The sequence below is a fragment of the Phycodurus eques genome, chromosome 1, assembly GCF_024500275.1.
Source record: "Phycodurus eques isolate BA_2022a chromosome 1, UOR_Pequ_1.1, whole genome shotgun sequence".
Taxonomy (NCBI): Eukaryota; Metazoa; Chordata; class Actinopteri; order Syngnathiformes; family Syngnathidae; genus Phycodurus; species Phycodurus eques.
In genome coordinates, this window is record NC_084525.1 from 37,264,397 (window position 1) to 37,284,387 (window position 19,991).

General features: G+C 42.8%; 1 protein-coding gene across 1 annotated transcript in view; it reads right to left on the reverse strand.

Moving 5' to 3' along the window:
- Positions 1-19,991, reverse strand: part of mgat5 (alpha-1,6-mannosylglycoprotein 6-beta-N-acetylglucosaminyltransferase) — a 122,288-nt gene that overhangs the window by 60,055 nt on the left and 42,242 nt on the right. Inside the window, exons 4-5 of the mRNA XM_061691022.1 lie at positions 7,354-7,430; positions 6,020-6,109 (exon numbers count right to left, since the gene is read on the reverse strand). Of these exons, the coding sequence (XP_061547006.1) occupies positions 6,020-6,109; positions 7,354-7,430 (167 nt within the window). The remainder of the gene's footprint in view (positions 1-6,019; positions 6,110-7,353; positions 7,431-19,991) is intronic.

The following is a 19,991-nucleotide window of genomic DNA, read 5'->3' on the forward strand; positions in this document are numbered from 1 at the left end:
TATTTCTGAAGAACAAGATGTCTGTATTTTCAGCACATACTGTATATCATTAGAATTGGGACACCAGCAGAGGTACAGCCATAGCTGAAATATTGGGACACACTTCCTAATCATATAGTATACTTACTCAGGGTTTCAGGCTCAACACTTTAATCATAAATTTTCAGCATATAAATAGATTTTGGCCAAAGCAAGGTCTATTAAGTCAAATCAACCTAATCAAATAACTACAGTGGAACTTCGGTTCACAAATGTAACTTGTTCTGAGACTGTTTGCAAACTGAAAATTTTCTGAAACAAAGCAATTTTTTCCAATAAAATGTAAGGAAATAATGCAACATCCCACCACAGAACCAAGTTTCCTTCATGCGTGCCCGCGCAGATGCCTGGTGAGGGGCAGATGGCACTGCCCCTGCCAACAAAAGTGTTCCGTACCCGCTGCATGGTAAAACACACCCTTATCAACTGTGGTATTTCAGTTTTGTGCCAGGGCTAGGAACTTGGGGCAACTAAAAGAAAACATGACTTTTATGCGGTTTCTGGGTTTTCACCAAGTAATCGGACTGATCCATTTATTTCATTACCTCATGTTTGTTTGCCTCTTCCACTAACAGCGCAAAACACAGACAACAAGATGGGCTGCGATCCTCCTTGCTATCCCTAATTAAGTGGTCATCCCTTACAAATACGACTCGCTACTTAAATAACTACAAAAGGAGGGTGGGGCGATTTTGTGTTAAAGTAGTTTGCAAAATAACCAGTGCAGTAGGAATATTTGCAACCATTTTCTGTGGTCAAAGATGTGTACTTTGGTCACTTAATGAAAATGCTCATGTCTGCAGAGTGGGGTGCAGGCATGACCAATTGACCTACACTTAATACAACTGTTACACAAGTAGTGTTTTTGAGTGTTCAAAAGAGTTAAGAGTTTTAATATAGGGTAACTTAAAATAAGTTATATTATGCATTAGACCACAAAATGCTGTTTTTGCTGATAAGCAAAAATGAAGAGATCATTTTGAGAAAAAAGTTCTTCTCTTTATGTACAAAACATACCAAAAATGTACTGAACCGTGGCCTGAAACCTAGGTATCGACCGTACCGTGGGTGATCTGTACCGTGCCAACCCTAGTAGACAGTGAAGTTATATTTAATAATATAATACAGTATAAAGTTACCTCCCGTCCCCAAACCACAAACAGGCACACAAAAAGAAGAAATTGGCTACCTTAGGTTTTACCAGTACACAGGGGGGGCAGGTCGAACAAAGGAGACACACTGGTTTTCCTTACTACAGAGGTGCCTTGACTTACGGGTTTAATTCATTTCGTGATCATGCTCATAATTCAAAAAACTTGTATCTCAAATCAACTTTCCCCATTGAAATGGCAATTTTTTTTAAACCGTTCAACCTCCCCAAAAAACCCACCACTTTTTTAATTATGCTTTGAATAAAGAAAATCATACATGTAACATATAAATATAAAAACATAAAACAGAATGTAAAGAAACTGCTTTGTGAAGTGTAACTAGGCCAAAAGTGACACACACACACACAAACATATATATAAACACACACACACACACACACACACACACACGCATACCCTATAGTACCCTATAGTGTGTTGTGCCTTTAAATGGCATGGCCACGGGAGTACAGTCTATTTCTCCTCCTTTCCTGGCAGTCCACCTTCAGCAGGGGTTGCGTTCCTAAAACCTGTACAGTGGCGACCTCTTTCGTGTGCAAGCAGTGACTGATCAGCCCGCTGCATTTCCACCGTCATAGTTACAGAACGCTGTCCCTCTTGCGAAGCGAAGTTTTCACCTCTCAAGAAACAACTGAATTAAAACAGTACATGGCGGCATGCGCCCAACCCCGCTAGCAAGAACTCAAAAGGCACTGCTGCAATGGTTCGACTTTCTCGGACTTCTTAATAGCACAATCACTTGCACTTATCACTCTCTTGGGAGCCAGACTTAGGGTTAATTTACAGCAAAAAACATAAAACACACGTGAAATAATTGACACATGGATCAAATGACCGTTTAGGCCATGTGAGAAAAAGCATAAATTCAACATCCGCATGGATATTAGGAAGCATAGTTCATGAACTCAAGCAATATTTTTCTGAGAAAACTTGTTCCTGAACTGATTTTTTAGTAAACCAAGGTTCCACTGAGAGGTTACACCACGACCTGTACGATATTATGACACAGTATACAATGCCGTGGAAAAGGATTGGCCCCCTTCTTAAATTTCCCCACTTTGTTTTAGAATCCATCCATTTTCAACACCGCTTATCCTGGTCAGGGTAGCAGGGCGCTGGAGTCTATCCCAGCTGACTACAGGCAAAAGGTGGACGACACCTCGAACTGGTCGCCAGCCAGTCGCAGGGCACATATAGACACGGACAACCATTCGCACTCACATTAATACCGTCACTGAATGGGAACTGAACCCACGCTGTCCGCACCAAAGTCAGGAGAGTGTACTACTACACCGTCAGTGACTTTTGTTTTAGAATCATTCAACAAATGTAAATATCAGACAAACTAACCCAAGTAAGCATAAAATGCCTTTTTTTTTTTTTTTTTTTTTTAATAAATGGTAATTTTATTTATTAAAGAAAAAAAAATCTAAGCTACCTGGCCTTATCTGACAAAGTAATGACCCCTGCTTGTTAAATCATGACTTAACTGTGGCTAATCGTATTTTTTGGTTGATTTTCACTGACCACCACCCAAGCCTGATTACCTCCAGACCGGTGCAATCAAGAAATCACATATATAGAACCTGTTTGACAAAATGAAGTCAGCCAAAAGATCTCCAAATGATGTAACAAAATGCCACGATCAAAAGAACTTCAAGAACAGTTGAGAAATAAAGTAATTGACATCTATCAGTCTGGAAAGGGTTGGAATTCCGGCGAACCACGGTAAGAGTCATTATCCTCAAATGGAGAAACAGCGAACACTCATCAAGGAGGTCACAACAAAACCCAGCTAAAGCCTTGCTGAGGTTAAGGTCAGTCTTCATGACTCAACAGTAAGGAAGAGACTGGGCAAAGATGTCATCCATGGCAGAGTTCCAAGAAGAAAAACACTGCTGGCCAAAATGAACAAAGGCCCATCTCACTAACTAACTAAATGACATCTGAATCATTCCCACCACTTTTGAGAGAATATTCTAAGGACTGATGGGATGAAAGTTGTGTCTCGTTACATCTGGAGTAAATGTAACACAGCATTTCAGAAACAGAACTTCATACCAACAGTAGAACATGGTGGTGGTAGTGTGATGGTCTGGGGGTGCTTCTATCCTTTAGGACCTGGATGAAATTCTGTAATTGGTGGAATCATGAATTCTGTTAATTACCAGAAAATGCTGAAGAAAAATGTTTGGCCAACAGTTTGTGACCTCAAGTTGAAACGCACTTGGGTTCTGCAGCAGGAAAACGTTCCAGTTGAGAAGTATCTGCAACATTTGCACAATTGACATTGTTCCAGAGTATCGCACTGCTAGCCACTTTAAACTGCTTACATTTCTTGAATTCTCTGCACTATTTGCACAATGGTCACCGTACCAGACTATTGCTTTATTAGTCATTTTAAACTGCTCTGAATTGCAAGAGGACTGCATCATTTGTACAATTGTCAAAAAAATAAAATAAAAAATAAAATAAAATTTATCGGCATTACTAGTAAACTTCCATTGCTCAGTGACTCCATTCTGTGTTTTTATGTCTCAAAAGTATTTTTTGTCAAATGGCTGTCTGTTGTCGTACTAGAGCGGCTCCAACTACCGGAGACAAATTCCTTGTGTGTTTTTGACATACTGTACTTGGCAAATAAAGATGATTCTGATTCCGATTGTTGCTGCTGAGCGTGGCCCAACCAGTTATTGTGTTTAGGGGGACATTACTTTTTCAGACAGGGCCAGGTCCTTAATAAATAAAATCACAATTTAAAAACAACCTTTTATGTTTACTTGGGTTATGTTTGTCTGATATTTACATTTGTTTCATGATCTTAAACACTTAAGAGGGGAAAGTATGCATAAAAAAAGAATAGGAATTTGTGAAGGGGGCCAATACTACACTGTATATTATACTGTGATACAAAAACATTACCGCATGATATAGTGTAACTTTCTATCCTTGATACCATTATTTTAGATTTCCCTCTTGGCTCATCCCTGCGAGGGGAATCCAGTTTAGTTTCTTTTTTCCTGCCGGGCTGGGAGGGCCCACCGCTATGGGTGGCGTAAAGACAGCCGCGCCTGGTGAAGTGATAGGGCTGCACCAGCCCCAGGAATCAGAGTCAGGGGGCACAAGGTGTGTTAAACTTGTCGATGATTCACATTACTTCTCGCAGCTAAGAATTTTCAGTCTTGTAGAGTCGGGTCGGCGTTCACTAGCTATTCTCAAGAAGCAGAGTCTTCCATTTCTTTTTTATTCACTTTATTTATAGCTCAGCACACAGAGCTAACATGGCAACCACACTAATTGTATATTCGCACGGCTCTACTTCCTTCTTCCGCTCTTATTTCTTCTTTGTTTTTATCAACATAATCCTTTCATATGGTGCCTCTAGTGCTAAGACTTACAGTAGATACGACAGTCGAGTACACCAGGGCCTTCAGAACAAATTAACTGTTCCTGAAACTCAACCTCTGAAACAGTTCATTTATTAGCACTTTAACTGGCTAACTGGTAGGCATACTTGAATGTTACCTGAAGCACTTTGTTGTAGTTATTGAACTTCATTTCTTTATTGGATTCCTTGAAAATTGGTTCTATTACCTGATATTTTGAAAATGTATTTGTCCACCGTATAATTGTTAAATTTTATTTATCTTTTATTTATTTTATTGTTTTCTATATAAGGCATTTTAAAAATAAAAGGAGAAAAGAGAAAATTGCCATTAATTTCATTTAATTTTAAGGAAAAATACTAAATTGGGATATACACTGAACAAAATTATAAACGCAACACTTTTGTTTCTGCTCCCATTTTTCGTGAGCTGGACTCAAAGATCTAAAACATTTTCTACATACGCAAAAGGTCATTTCCCTCAAATATTGTTCACAAATCTGTCTAAAGCCGTGTTAGTGAGCATTTCTCCTTTGTCGAAATAATCCATCCCACCTCACAGGTGTGGCATATGAAGATGCTGATTAGACAGCATGATTATTGCACAGGTGTGCCTTAGGCTAGCTACAATAAAAGGCGACTCTGAAATGTGCAGTTTTGCTTGATTGTGGGAGCCTGGGGGGGTCAGAAAACCAGTCAGTATCTGGTGTGACCACCATTTGCCTCACGCAGTGCAACACATCTCCTTCGCATAGAGTTGATCAGGTTGTTGATTGTGACCTGCGGAATTTTGGTGCACTCCTCTTCAATGGCTGTGCAAAGTTGCTGGATATTGGCAGGAACTGAAACACGCTGTTGTATATGCCGATCCAGAGCATCCTAAACATGCTCAATGGGTGACATGTCCGGGGAGTATGCTGGCCATGCAAGAACTGGGATGTTTTCAGCTTCCAGGAAATGTGTACAGATCCTTTCAACATGGGGCCATGCTGCAACATGAAGTGATGGTCGTGGATGAATGGCACAACTATGGGCCTCAGGATCTCATCACAGTATCTCTGTGCATTCATAATGCCATCAATACTGTAAAATGCACCTGTTCGTTGCCCATAACATACGCCTCCCCCTACCACCTTGATATGCAACACCTGTGAGGTGGGATGGATTATCTCAACAAAGGAGAAATGCTCACTAACACAGATTTAGACAGATTTGTGAACAATATTTGATGGAAACGCCCTTTTGTGTCTGTAGAAAAGGTTTTAGATCTTGGAGTCCAGCTCACGAAAAATGGGAGCAGAAACAAAAGTGTTGCGTTTATATTTTTGTTCAGTGTGTATTGCCATTAGGTTATAAAATTACCAATCTTGCTCCTGTAACATTTGAATTTTTTCTGTCAACCTTGCAGTGTATGCATACTCACCTCACTGAGGTAAATGAAGAAGGAACAGGTGGATCCATCTACACCATAATTGGTATAGCACGAGTCAGAGCGCCACATCTCCTTCATCCACTATGGTAAGGATTTAAAAGCAAAGTAAAGAGTGAAAATATTTTTTTTACTTGCATGAATCTCAACATTACAAACATTTAAGTAAATAAAAACAAGCGGGGGGGGGGGGGGGGTAATTAAGAATGGGGCGGCAATAGCTTAGTTGGGCTTTGGAGTCCGAAGATACGTGTTTGAGTCCCACTGTGGACAAAACTGTGGAAAATTGCGACTACCATATTTTCACGACCATAAGGCGCACTTAAAAGTCTTAAATTTTCTCCAAAATATACACACACACATATATATATATATATACACACACACACACACACATATATACACACACACACACACACACACACACACACACACACACGCCACAATTTGTGAATGCATTGTGGATGCTTGGGCTCACGTGTCTGCTTGCACTGTTGTTCGAGCTTTCGTAAAAAGGCATTATTGCTGAACAGCCCCCCGGTAACGAGACTGACTCAGACAATGACGAGAGGGAACCTGGCGTGTTTGATTGAGAACTTGCCCAGCTGTTCATTTCGGATACAGAAGATGAGGACTTTGATGGATTTGTGGATGAGGACTGATAAAAAAAATAACGTGAGTACATTGTTAAATACTTCAATAAAGTAACAACCGAACTCAGTTTTGCTCCCGCTGCCTTTTTAAAAACATTGTTTTAGCGTGCATGCATGCTACCGTATGTTTTAAGCTAGCGTATTACCATGCCTGCGCCCAATAATAGGGTGTGCCTTATGTATGTGTTAAATACAGAAATAGACCCCGTAACTGAGACTGCGGCTTTTAATACGGTGCGCCTCATGGTCGTGAAAATACGGTAGTTGTCTGCTTGCAGGCAACGGTCATGGTGCCCCTTAAGCAAGGCATTGTCCCAAACACCCAATATAAAATGGTGCAGCACTCTTTGCCTGCTATTTTACACTCAATCTTTCTTTGGATGACTGCATGTGTGTGACCTGGTTCGATGTGTGGTATACAACACAATGTATAAATCGAAGCTTGAGTTGAATTTCCCCTTCCCCTAATTTAAAACTCAAAACAATTCATGATTCAGGTGAAGATCTATATGCCACATGAATTCAAACATCAGCTATCATTTCAAATGTGTTTGTCTAATTTAGTTAATTAATAAAAAAAATATTCCTAAAGTTTTTCTAATTCATCCGACAATTACATTCACAGTGACAGGCGTAAGCAACCATGATAGTGTTTTGTGTGTGCTCTTAATTTACCTTGATCTTGCCTTCACAGTGAGGAAATCCATCCAAAGGCGGCAACTCACACTTCTCCTGGGCTCCATTTAGAAGATCTGTTGAGAATAGAAATGAAAAGGGAGAGAAAATCAATAAGGTCAAGGGGATTGGCTCAAATCCTTTTACTGTCTGATCATCCTCACGTTTCAGGGTTGGACAAGGAACAAAAATCCAGTCCTGCTATGTTGCCACTATCTGTGGAGGCCAATATGGTCGATGGATAAACAGCCATGGCTTAAAAGCAGGCTTGGATTCAAGATAATCTTTTTTAACGACCTTTTGAGATGTTAACATCACCACTGACCTTTACGAGGTGTAAAAGGAGAAGCCACCCTCAGGATGCATGACTTCAGTGAAGCCAGCGTGGGTTCAGTTCCCACTCAGTGATGGTGTGAATGTGAGTCTGAATAGTTGCCTGTCTCTGTATGTGCCCTAGAACTGACTTGCGACCAGTTTGGGGTGTATCGCCCCTTTCGCCAAAACTCACCTGGGATAGGCTCCAGCATCCTAAAACCCTGAACAGGATAAGCGGTGTCGAGAGAATGGATGGATGATTTTTTTTTTTTAAACCATCTTTATTGAACATACAGAATGTGAAAACAAATCAAAGTAGACTATAAGACAAAGATTGAAGAAAACAAAGCAATAATAAAAGGGATGTAGATGTTCAATAGGAATAAGAAGAATTTAAAAACCTTATTGGGTCCTACCCCTAATTCTGAGTACAGGTTTGATTTGTACAATGATATTGAAGTGGGAAGCTGTAGTAAATTCTAGGTATCCTTAGCTAGCAGGTCCTTGTGAATTAATTGTGAGACAATAAAGAAGGAAGCTAATCATATACAGTGTACTTTAAGTATCCAAAAATACCAGGTGCATAAAGCGCCCATACTGCACTTGTGTCTGATACATATCAGACTTATTTCCACATTTGTAAATGTTCACACTGCAGGTCAATTCCGATTTTTTTGCCCAAAGTGATATGCATATCTGATTTTTTCATGGTAATGTGAACAGTACAATTCAGATTCTTTTCATAAAAAAACAAAACAAAACAACATAAATCTTTTGGGGGCCTAAGACTTTTGTATATAGTACTGGATAAATACGTATTACCTTAAAGAAAAACATCCAAACCATTTTGCAAATTCACACTTGAAATCTTTCAAACGCATATGGAAAAATTTGTTATGGTCAGATGAAAGCAAGGTACACTTTTTGGTTAGAATACCAAAAGGTATGTTTAGCACAAACAAGACTGCTCATCACCAAAAGAACGAACTCCATACTTAGAGTGAAGCATGGTGCATCATGGTTTGGGGCTGTTTTTTTTGTTTTGTTTTGTTTGTTTTTCAGTTGGAACTGGGGATTTAGTCAAGGTGGAGGAAAAATAAACTGTTCCAAATACGGGTCAGTTTCAGCACCAAACATTGTGGCTATTGCTAAGAAGCTGTAGCTGAAGAGCAATTTAATCTTTCAGCATGACAAAGACACACATCCAAATAAAAAAAATTAAATAAAAAAAATTAAAAAAAGAATGGCTTCGTCGAAGATTAAGGTTTTGGAATGCCCGAGCCAGAGTCCAGATGTGAATCTAATCAAATATCTGTGGGGTAATCTGAAAAGGGGTGTACACAGGAAATGCCCCCGCAATGTGACAGATTTAGAGAGTTTTTGCAAAGAAGAGTGGGCAAATATTGCAACATCAACATGTGCTACACTGATAGCAGTAACGTGAAAAGATTTCCCAAAAATGACAGTGTGCCAAAATGCTGAGTCTGGTTGGAATGGCCACTCAAGCTGAGTGCAACACACCAAGAATTTTGAAAATCAGATAATGCGTTTTGGAGAATTGTAGTAATATAATGTTTTTGTGTGATATCACCTAAAAAGGTTAAAAAATGCCTTCTAATTTGAGCAAAATTATATATATATTATTATATATATTATATATATATATAATTATATATCATTATTTCTCGAAAGACCTACTCACCCTTTTGTTTTTTTCTGGGGGAACCACTCCGATTGTGTCAGTTGTTTTTAGTTACAGTTGAAAATATCCACCAATACATTCGTACTGGTTGAAATTCCAAGGGGTTATCCAAGTCGATGTGTAAAAAATACCATAATGTTTCAAACAGTGTGACTTGCACTCGACTTCAATAGAGCACATGGAACCTTATTTGTAAGAAGAGCAGTGTGGGCAGTAGAATAGCTCATTTTCTTTAGTCATAGTTGATTTTTTTTTTTTTGCCTGTGAATATTCTCATTCATCCAGGTCATTTCATTCTCAGGGCATTAAATCTGTTGTTTGTCTTAGAAGACGTTTCGCCTCTCATCTGAGCAGGCTTCAGTTCATGCAACAAGGCTTAGTTAGGATGCACGAGCCAGTGTTTGTGTGGAAAACTCAACTATTTATGCTTCAACTCAGAGGCCTTGCTCCACACCACGTATGGAATCATTCTTTTGGATCGCAAAAAAGGGGGAGAGATGTTAAGCCGTCCGGCTGAGAGACCATTGTCTGTCCACCAGCGTGTTTGGGTGGAAACTCCCTCATTGATATCCCTTTTAGTTGTAAAGTGGTTGTGATGTTACCTAACAGTCAAGGAGGCCGTGTTGTTTGTTGGAGGCAGACTTATTGAGTTTCTTTGGAATGGATGAAAGGAAAGCATTGTTCCCTCAGGTAGGCGCTACCGAAACGAGCAGATATTCCAACAGCTTCTTCCCTCTTGCGATCAACTTCTTAAAGACCTAACCTACAATTACATTACAACATGCTGGCAATTTTTTTACTTGAGTTCGTTGTCACATTTCTGTGGGGCCAATTATATATTACTCGTGCACTCACTGTAGTAGTCTCGCCACACTGCACTATTTGCATATCTGTTGTTGACCAATACTGGCCACTCATGCCAGAGTAGCATCTGCTCCATTTGCACACTGATTGAGGAGTATCTGTAACATTTGCACAATCAACATTGTCCCAGATTGTCGCGCTACTCGTCACTTTAAACCGCATACACTCCTTGAAGTCTCGGCGCCCTATGCACAATGGTCATTGCACCGGATTATTGCAATATTAGTCATTCGAACTGCTCTAAATGCTAGAGGACTCTGCATCTTTTGCACAATTGTCCCAAAATAAATAAATGTACCGGCATTATCAGATAACTAGCAACCCGTTATTGCTCAGTGACTGTTTTTTGTCAATGTGTTTATGTCTCAAAAGTGTTCTCTGTCAATTGACTGTCTGTTGTCGTACTAGAGCGGCTCCAACTACCGGAGACACATTCCTGTTTTTTGGACATACTTGGCAAATAAAGATGATTCTGATTCTGGTAAGTAGGTGATGTCGTAAGACCCCCTCCTCTGTTTTTTCCACCTTTGTTTATATGGCCTCTCTCACCCCTTGTCTCTTGGAGGTGCAGATAGACAGCTGTGTTTTGACCTGAGGAGTTTGCCCATCTGTGTTGTACCATGCCCCCTCCTTGAGCCGTCACCTTATCGTGGTGGAGGGGTTTGTGTGTCCCAATGATCCTAGGAGCTAAGTTGTCTGGGGCTTCACGCCCCTGGCAGGGTCACCCATGGCAAACAGGTCCTAGGTGAGGGACCAGACAAAGCATGGCTCCAAAGACCCCTATGATGAGATAAATGATTAGATTACGTTTTCCCTTGCCCGGACGCGGGTCACCGGGGCCCCCCTCTGGAGCCAGGCCTGGAGGTGGGGCTCGAAGCACAGCCCGGAAGGGTAACGTGGGTCCCCTTTATCATGGGCTCACCACCTGTGGGAGGGGCCATAGGGGTCGGGTGCAGTGCAAGCTGGGCGGTGGCCAAAGGCGGGGACCTTGACGAAAGAAGCGGGCTCTCGGGACGTGGAATGTCACCTCTCTGGCAGGGAAGGAGCCCGAGAGGGTAGCCTCCCTCCGTCTTCTGGTGGGGGGACGGGTCCTGACTGTTGTTTGTGCCTATGCACCAAACACCAGTTCAGAGTACCCACCTTTTTTGGAGTCCTTGGAGGGGGTGCTGGAGAGCGCTCTCGCTGGGGACTCCATCGTTCTGCTGGGGGACTTTAATGCTCACGTGGGCAATGACAGTGAGACCTCGAAGGGCGTGATTGGGAGGAACGGCCCCCTCGATCAGAACCCGAGCGGTGTTCTGTTATTGGTCTTCTGTGCTCGTCACGGATCCATAACGAACACCTTGTTCAAGCATAAGGGTGTCCACACGTGCACTTGGCACCAGGACACCCTAGGTCGCAGTTCGATGATCGACTTTGTGGTCGTGTCATCGGACTTGCGACCGCATGTCTTGGACACTTGGGTAAAGAGAGGGGCGGAGCTGTCAACTGATCACCACCTGCTGGTGAGTTGGCTCCGATGGTGGGGGAAGATGCCGGTCCGACGTGGCAGGTCCAAACGTATTGTGAGGGTCTGCTGGGAATGTCTGGCGGAATCCCCTGTCAGGAGTTTCAACTCCCACCGCCGACAGAACTTTGCTCATGTTCCGGGGGAGACGGGGGACATCAAGTCCGATTGGACCATGTTCCGCGCCTCCATTGCTGAGGCGGCCGACCGGAGTTGTGGCCGTAAGGTGGTCAGTGCCTGTCGTGACGGCAATCCCCGAACCCGTTGGTGGACACCAATGGTGAGGGATGCCGTCAAGCTGAAGAAGGAGTCCTATCGGGCCTTTTTGGCCTGTGGGACTCCTGAGGCAGCTGATGGGTACCGGCTGGCCAAGCGGAATGCAGCTTTGGTGGTCGCTGAAGCAAAAACTCGGGCATGGGAGGAGTTCGGTGAGGCCATGGAGAAAGACTTCCGGACGGCTTCGAGGAAATTCTGGTCCACCATCCGATGTCTCAGGAGGGGAAAGCAGTGCACCATCAACATGTGTATAGTGGGGATGGGGCGCTGCTAACCTCGACTCGGGACGTTGTGAGCCGGTGGGGAGAATACTTCGAAGACCTCCTCAATTCCACCGACACGCCTTCCCATGAGGGAGCAGAGTCTGGGTTCTCTGAGGCGGGCTCTCCTATCTCTGGGGTTGAGGTCACCGAGGTGGTTAAAAAGCAGGGCCCCGGGGGTGGATGAGATTCGCCTGGAGCTCCTCAAGGCTCTGGATGTTGTAGGGCTGTCCTGGTTGACACGCCTCTGCAACATCGCGTGGACATCGGGGACAGTGCATCTGGATTGGCAGACTGGGATGTGGTCCCCCTTTTTAAGAAGGAGGACCGGAGGGTGTGTTCCAACTACAGGGGGATCACACTCCTCAGCCTCCCTGGTAAGGTCTATTCAGGGGTGCTGGAGAGGAGAGTCCGTCGGGAAGTTGAATCCCAGATTCAAGAGGAGCAGTGTGGTTTTTGTCCTGGCCGTGGAACAGTGGACTAGCTCTACACCCTCGGCAGGGTCCTCGAGGGTGCAAGGGAGTTCGCCCAACCAGTCTACATGTGTTTTGTGGAATTGGAGAAGGCGTTCGACAGTGTCCCTCGGGTGGTCCTGTGGGGGGTGCTTCGGGAGTATGGGGTACCGAACCCCCTGATACGGGCTGTTCGGTCCCTGTCCAACCGGAGTCAGAGTTTGGTCCGCATATGGTCCGGCAGTAAGTCGGACTCGTTTTCCGGTGAGGGTTGGACTCCCCCAAGGCTGCCCTTTGTCACCAATTCTGTTCATAACTTTTATGGACAGAATTTCTAGGCGCAGCCGAGGCGTAGAGGGGGTCCGGTTGGGTGGCCTCAGTATCGCATATCTGCTTTTTGCAGATGATGTGGTTCTGTTGGCTTCATCAAGCCGTGACCGCCAACTCTCATTGGAGCAGTTCGCAGCGGAGTGTGAAGCGGCTGGGATGAGAATCAGCACCTCCAAATCTGAGACCATGGTCCTCAGTCGGAAAAGGGTGGCATGCCCTCTCCGGGTCGGGGATGAGATCCTGCCCCAAGTGGAGGAGTTCAAGTATCTTGGGGTCTTGTTCACGAGTGAGGGAAGAATGGAACGGGAGATCGACAGGCGGATCGGTGCAACGTCTGCAGTGATGCGGACTTTGTATCAATCCGTTGTGGTAAAGAAGGAGCTAAGCCTAAAGGCGAAGCTCTCGATTTACCGGTCGATCAACGTTCTTACCCTCACCTATGGTCACGAGCTGTGGGTCGTGACCGAAAGAACGAGATCCCGGATACAAGCGGCCGAAATGAGTTTCCTCCACAGGGTGTCCGGGCTCTCCCTTAGAGATAGGGTGAGAAGCTTGGTTATCCGGGAGGATCTCAGAGTAGAGCCGTTGCTCCTTCACATCGAGAAGAGCCAGATGAGGTGGCTGGGGCATCTGATTCGGATGCCTCCCGGTCGCCTCCCCGGTGAGGTGTTCCGGGCACATCCCACCGGGAGGAGACCCCGGGGACGACCCAGGACACGCTGGAGAGACTACGTCTCTCGGCTGGCCTGGGAACGCCCCGGGATCCCCCCGGAAGAGATGGATGAAGTGGCTGGGGAAAGGGAAGTCTGGGCGTCCCTGCTAAAGCTACTGCCCCCGCGACCCGACCTCGGATAAGCGGTAGAAGATGGATGGATGTTGTACCATGCGTCTGCTCAGTGGTTGCTTGGTTTCCCCAATGTATATGCATCTATGCATTCGTCACTGCACTTGACCGGATACACCAGATTGCTTTTCTGCGTGTGTGGTGTTGATATCAAAAAGGGACTCCTGCATTCTGCATTTTTACTTTGTACTGCAGAAAAAAAAATATTTAAGAAAAACAAATAACAACAAAACACACGTACATACATGTACTACAGACACACACACACACACACACACACACACACACACACACACGCACACACACACACACACACACGCACATACACACACACACACAAAAGGATTTTTGAGTCAGTGGGGGCCACAGCATAGCCACAAGTAGAAATGGTCAGAATGGTACAGGTGTACAACTCTGCCTTCTTTTGGGACAGAAAAAAATGCCTAAGGGTGTGTTAGCTAAAAGCTAATTCAGCTAACTCACAGAAAAATAATGATTGGCACACGGTAATCATTTTACCATTAAGGTCATTCATTTCATTTATTGTTGTCCACAAATAACTGACTTTGGATTCATAATTTGTTGAAGTCGAAGTCTACAATAGCCAAAAGCAAACAACAAGATGAAGCTATATGCTCCATCATTCAGCCACTCACCCAGGGAGTGGTCAATCTTATCCCGCTTTAATCAAGCAGAGGAAGCCACTGCTATGAAGCAGCGAAATATAGCTCCCTTGGGATTTAAATATAGAGGTGGTGGTGTTGGTTTAAATACTCCTCCTTCATCTCTCTAGGTGGGATCATTGATTGCTTATAATGGCCAGGAATTAGATAAGCCAAATAAGCAAAATCTTATTCAGATAAAGCACGCCAACAGTGACACTGAATAGGGAGATGGTAGATGGGTGAGACAAACCATATTTCAAGCTTGAGGCAAAAGTAGAAAATTTGAAGAATTCTTTTTAAATTATAAAAGCAATAAAAACAAAGTAGCACTATGAGGTAAAAAGGGAGTGGATGGTTGAGTTAAAGGGGATGTAACAATTCAGAAAAATAACAGAAAATAGATGAGATCATTCATTGAAGTTTATGAGGTAATCTGATATTTGACAAACACAAAATTGGGTTAAGCACATCTGGTTTATGTTAAATCTTTTTTTTCTTCCCCTCCTCGCTCTTCTGTTCCTTGTAGTGTATGCAGCTGCTGTACAGAAGTGAAACCTTCCCCTCAAATAACATAATGTGTCAATATCACGGATTAGGGCAGCAGTCTTTTAGAAAGAGACGCCGCATTAGACATCAACCTGATTTGATGCAAAATGTGGCCCCCCCAATCAAAAATAAAAGCTGGAATGGGATGAATAGTTTCTTTAATGCTCTCACAACCGGTGCTGATGTTAAATGCTGTTTACAACAACAACCGGGGTACATTTTGGTCTGTCCTTCTGCTGAAGTTCAGCAGTTAAGCGGAAATCAGGCTGCGTGACTGATGACATTACAGCCACAGTCATAAATCGCAAATGTTGTAAGCTACTTTGGAGTGGGAGCGGAAGGAAAGGAGGGTCCGGGATTTCTGTTGCTGATCCGATCTAACAGAACCAGAAACACTTGCTGCTACTTGAGGCAAACCTGCGACCAGAAGGCAAATATGCTGGGGTTTATTAAAGCAGAGGGACTTCCCAGAATGAACAAAAACATGTCTAGATTTGTGGTCCACATTTACTCAATAAGGTCCTGGAACAAAACAATCCAGGGTTTCCTTTTTCTCTCTCTTTCCTTGTTAAAAAGTGTCCATAATCAATCAGGGTTATCTGCATCAGAAAATCGTACATTTTTCTCTTTAAAGACATCCACAAAATGGATTAAGGATTTGCAAAGAAGACCAGCTCAGGGACACAAGAAAATCTTGCTTAAATTCAATCACGGCCAACCTATGACTCATGTTTGTCTCATTTTTCATTTCTACAGGAAGCTGCTGAGATGTGACCGAAGCGGGACTCATGTTGTGCGACTAAGGAACTCCTTGTGGTGAGAATTTAAGTTGATGCTGAGGGCATTGATAGACCCATTTTGTCTTGCATTAACCTTACTGACAAAAGTTTCAGTTCCTCTTGAGGGCCTATACAGAGGAAATGTGTATTTCCTGTAAAAAAGTCTGAGTCATTTTCGAAGAGCCAAGTGTCGACAACTTTAGATTGTGAATGTCCTGTTTTGTGCAGATGACTAACAATAAAAGATTGTTACTGAACTGATTCAGATTTGTGTGTCGGTAAACATTTTGGTGTAAACTCATGACGTCAGTGTGAACTTTGTGTAAACGTGGCTTGTTCAATCGTTGTTTGATATTGACATGCTGCGAGGATATTTTGACTTAGTTTGCTGTAGAAAACCCTTTATTATGCTGATGTACTGCAGAAGTTGAGATTTTGTCCCCTTCAACATGACAGCAACATGCTTCTGGTGCTCAATCTGTCAAATGTGTGCTCTTATAGTATTGTTACATGTGATTTCATTTTATGAAATACTTTGTATGCAAATTCTTCAGGAACAATAAAAAAACAGTGATCTCCCATCTATTGAAGGGGATACATGCCAGACCCAACCGTATAGGTGAAAATCTGCGATAGAGATCTTAAAAAAACCTTTAAAAAGGTTTTACTCCCCCCACACACACACTTTAATACATTTAAACCTATTAAAAAACAAATAACGTATTCCTTAATACGTGTTTTCACTCTCTCACTGTCAAGAAATGGGAGACTTTCTCACTTCCATGGTTCTCCAAGTACGAGACAAAGCATGCGTGCTTTAAGCCGTGTATTTGTCACTCCCAGTTGAAATTTACTGTAAAAACGACACAAAAACAAACAAGAATAAAACTGTATATTAATTTAAAAATAAAATGTTCAAACAAACCATTTAATTTCACCTAATGAAAATCTGATATCTTAATGCAGACACAATGCTAAATGCCATGTATGGATGAACAGAAATTAGCATCGATACGTTTATATAAACCTTCAAACAACTGCTACTTTAGGTCTACAGAGTTCGTCTAGTCTTCTTTTTGACAGTTTTTTTTTTTTTTTTAGATATATATATATATATATATATATCTAAAAAAAAAAAACACTTAAAAAAAAAAAAAAAAAAAAAAAAAACTGTCAAAAAGAAGACTATATAGGGCGGCACGGTGGCCGACTGGTTAGAGCGTCAGCCTCACAGTTCTGAGGACCCCGGGCCCCGCCTGTGTGGAGTTTGCATGTTCTCCCCGTGCCTGCGTGGGTTTTCTCCGGGCACTCCGGTTTCCTCCCACATCCCAAAAACATGCATTAATTGGAGACTCTAAATTGCCCGTAGGCATGACTGTGAGTGCGAATGGTTGTTTTTTTCTATGTGCCCAGAGATTGGCTGGCAACCAGTTCAGGGTGTACCCCGCCTCCTGCCCGATGACAGCTGGGATAGGCTCCAGCACGCCTGCGACCCTAGTGAGGAGAAGCAGCTCAGAAAATGGATGGATGGATGGATGGATGGATGGATATATATATATATATATATATATATATATATATATATATATATATATATATATATATATATATATATATATATATATACACACACACACACACACAGAGAGAACTATGTTGTACTTAATTACACACACACACACACACACACAAAGTATATATATGTGTGTATATACTGTGTATATATATATATATCCACGCACATATACATACACACACACTTTTTAGGGTGATGTGCAGTGCCACTCATTCAACTGCCGTGTCCAAATGTCCCCCACCCCCACCCCCAGCAATGGAGTCTTGTGTGGTGAGCGTGCATACAGGCCATGGCGGCGGAGTACAAGACTGACTGTTTTCCTTGTGACAACATTCACTCCTTTATTCATTTTCTGTACCGCTTATCCGCACTAGGCTCGCAAGTGTGCTGGGGCCTATCCCAGTTATCTTTGGGCGAGAGGCGGGTTACTCCCTGTACTGGTCGCCAGCCAGTCGCTGTGCACATACAGACAGACAACCATTCACACTCACATTCACACCTATGGGCAATTTTGAGTTTTAAATTAGCTTACCATGCATGTTTTTGGGATGTGGGAGGAAACCGGAGTACCTGAAGAAAACTCACACGGGTACAGGGAGAACACGCAAATTCCACACAGGTGAGGCCAGATTTGAACCCGGGTCTTAGAACTGTGAGACAGATGTGCTAACCAGTTGTCCAACGTGCCACCACAATATAATAATAATATATAATAATTATAATACTAATATATTTGATGCATAGATGTCAAAACTAAACCGGATCACAGACTCGTTTTTACCCATTTTATGCATAAAACAAGAAGAATTATTATTATTTTTTTTGATGGCATCGGCCATTTAAAGAAGAAACAGTGTCAGAGAAATGTGTACCTCTTCAACTAAAATAATCTGAAATGCTGCTAATAATTTTAAAATACACGGTGGACTGATGGGATTCATGAGAATGGGTGTGGGTTGGTGCTGACAGCTTCCCTCAGCCACTTATTGGCACTGAGTGTTTTTTTTTTTTTGTATGTATAGTTATTATTATTGATCTGGACATTGGGAACGTTAACAGCCTTTACAGATCATAATGAAGACCACAAGCTATAAAATAAATATAAGGCGGCCCAGTGAGAGTCTTTTCCTAGCAGATCAAATTCTTAATATTCCACTTCTCCCACTCCTCAAGTTGCAGAGCAACAGAAACAATTAGTACCTACATAAATAGCACCCTTATTTTTCTAGATAGCCATTTTTCTAGATAGCCATGCTAATACTTTACTTTGTAAATGGAGATGTGCTTCTCATTGTTTATATAGAATCTTACTTAATATCCATATTTGTGTTTTAGCTAAATTTTGCCATCTTTTAATGGAAGCTACTGTGCTAAGTTTTTTTTAAGTTCACGTAAATTTAAAATTACAAAAGAAAGTTTCGATATGGCTGGGCTGCTGATTAATAAAAGTTTGGGGTCAGGAAGATTTTTTTTCTTAATTGATTTTGACAGAAAACAAATTCCGGCTTCCATGCTTCAAATCGCATCCCTATTGACCTGTACCGCTACCACTATATTGGCTGCAAACAGAGAGCCGATAGTTTACAAAATTGGCACAGTTTATGCATGGGTCAGACGACAAGACAAATTTGGTCGTTCACGATTGCACTATGTCAGACTTCTTCTTTTCCTTTCAGCTTATCCCGTTAGGGGTCGTCACAGCTTGTCATCCTTTTCCATGTAAGCATATCTCCTGCATACTCCTCTCGAACACCAACTTCCCTCATTACATCTATCAACCTCCTCTTTGGTCTTCCTCAAGCTCTCTTGCGTGGCACAAATGATCGTTTTAGAAATTGTAATCTTATTACGAGCAGTCAATGGACAACCCCATTGATGGGCAAGATAGAATCAACATGACATCAGAGGTGGGATTTCCCTTCAAATATTTACACTCAAACTCTGTAGTAACACATAAACAGGTAATATAACAATACTCACAGGGATATATACTTCCTAATCTGTACAAAAGTAGTGAAATTAATGTTTTATCGCGACATTCATCTTCAATTATTTTTTAGCTTACTGCAAACATGTAACTCCATGCATGCATCACATTACACTGCCCATAAGAGGCCAAGGTGCACACAACAGAAAAAGCATATGCAGTCATTTCCCCCCCTGACTGTCTGACATGAAATCAGACTAAAATGATCCGGGGGCAGTAGCTTTAGCCGGGACGCCCAGACTTCCCTCTCCACAGCCACTTCATCCAGCTCTTCCGGGAGGATCCCGAGGCGTTCCCAGGCCAGCCGAAGGACGCAGTCTCTCCAGCGTGTCCTGGGTCGTCCCCGGGGTCTCCTCCCGGTGGGACATGCCCGGAACACCTCACCAGGGAGGCGTCCGGGAGGCATCCGAATCAGATGGCCCAGCCACCTCATCTGGCTCCTCTCTATGTGGAGTAGCAGCGGCTCTAGTCTGAGATCCTCCCGGATTACCGAGCTTCTCACCCTCTCTCTAAGGGAGAGCCCGGACACCCTGCG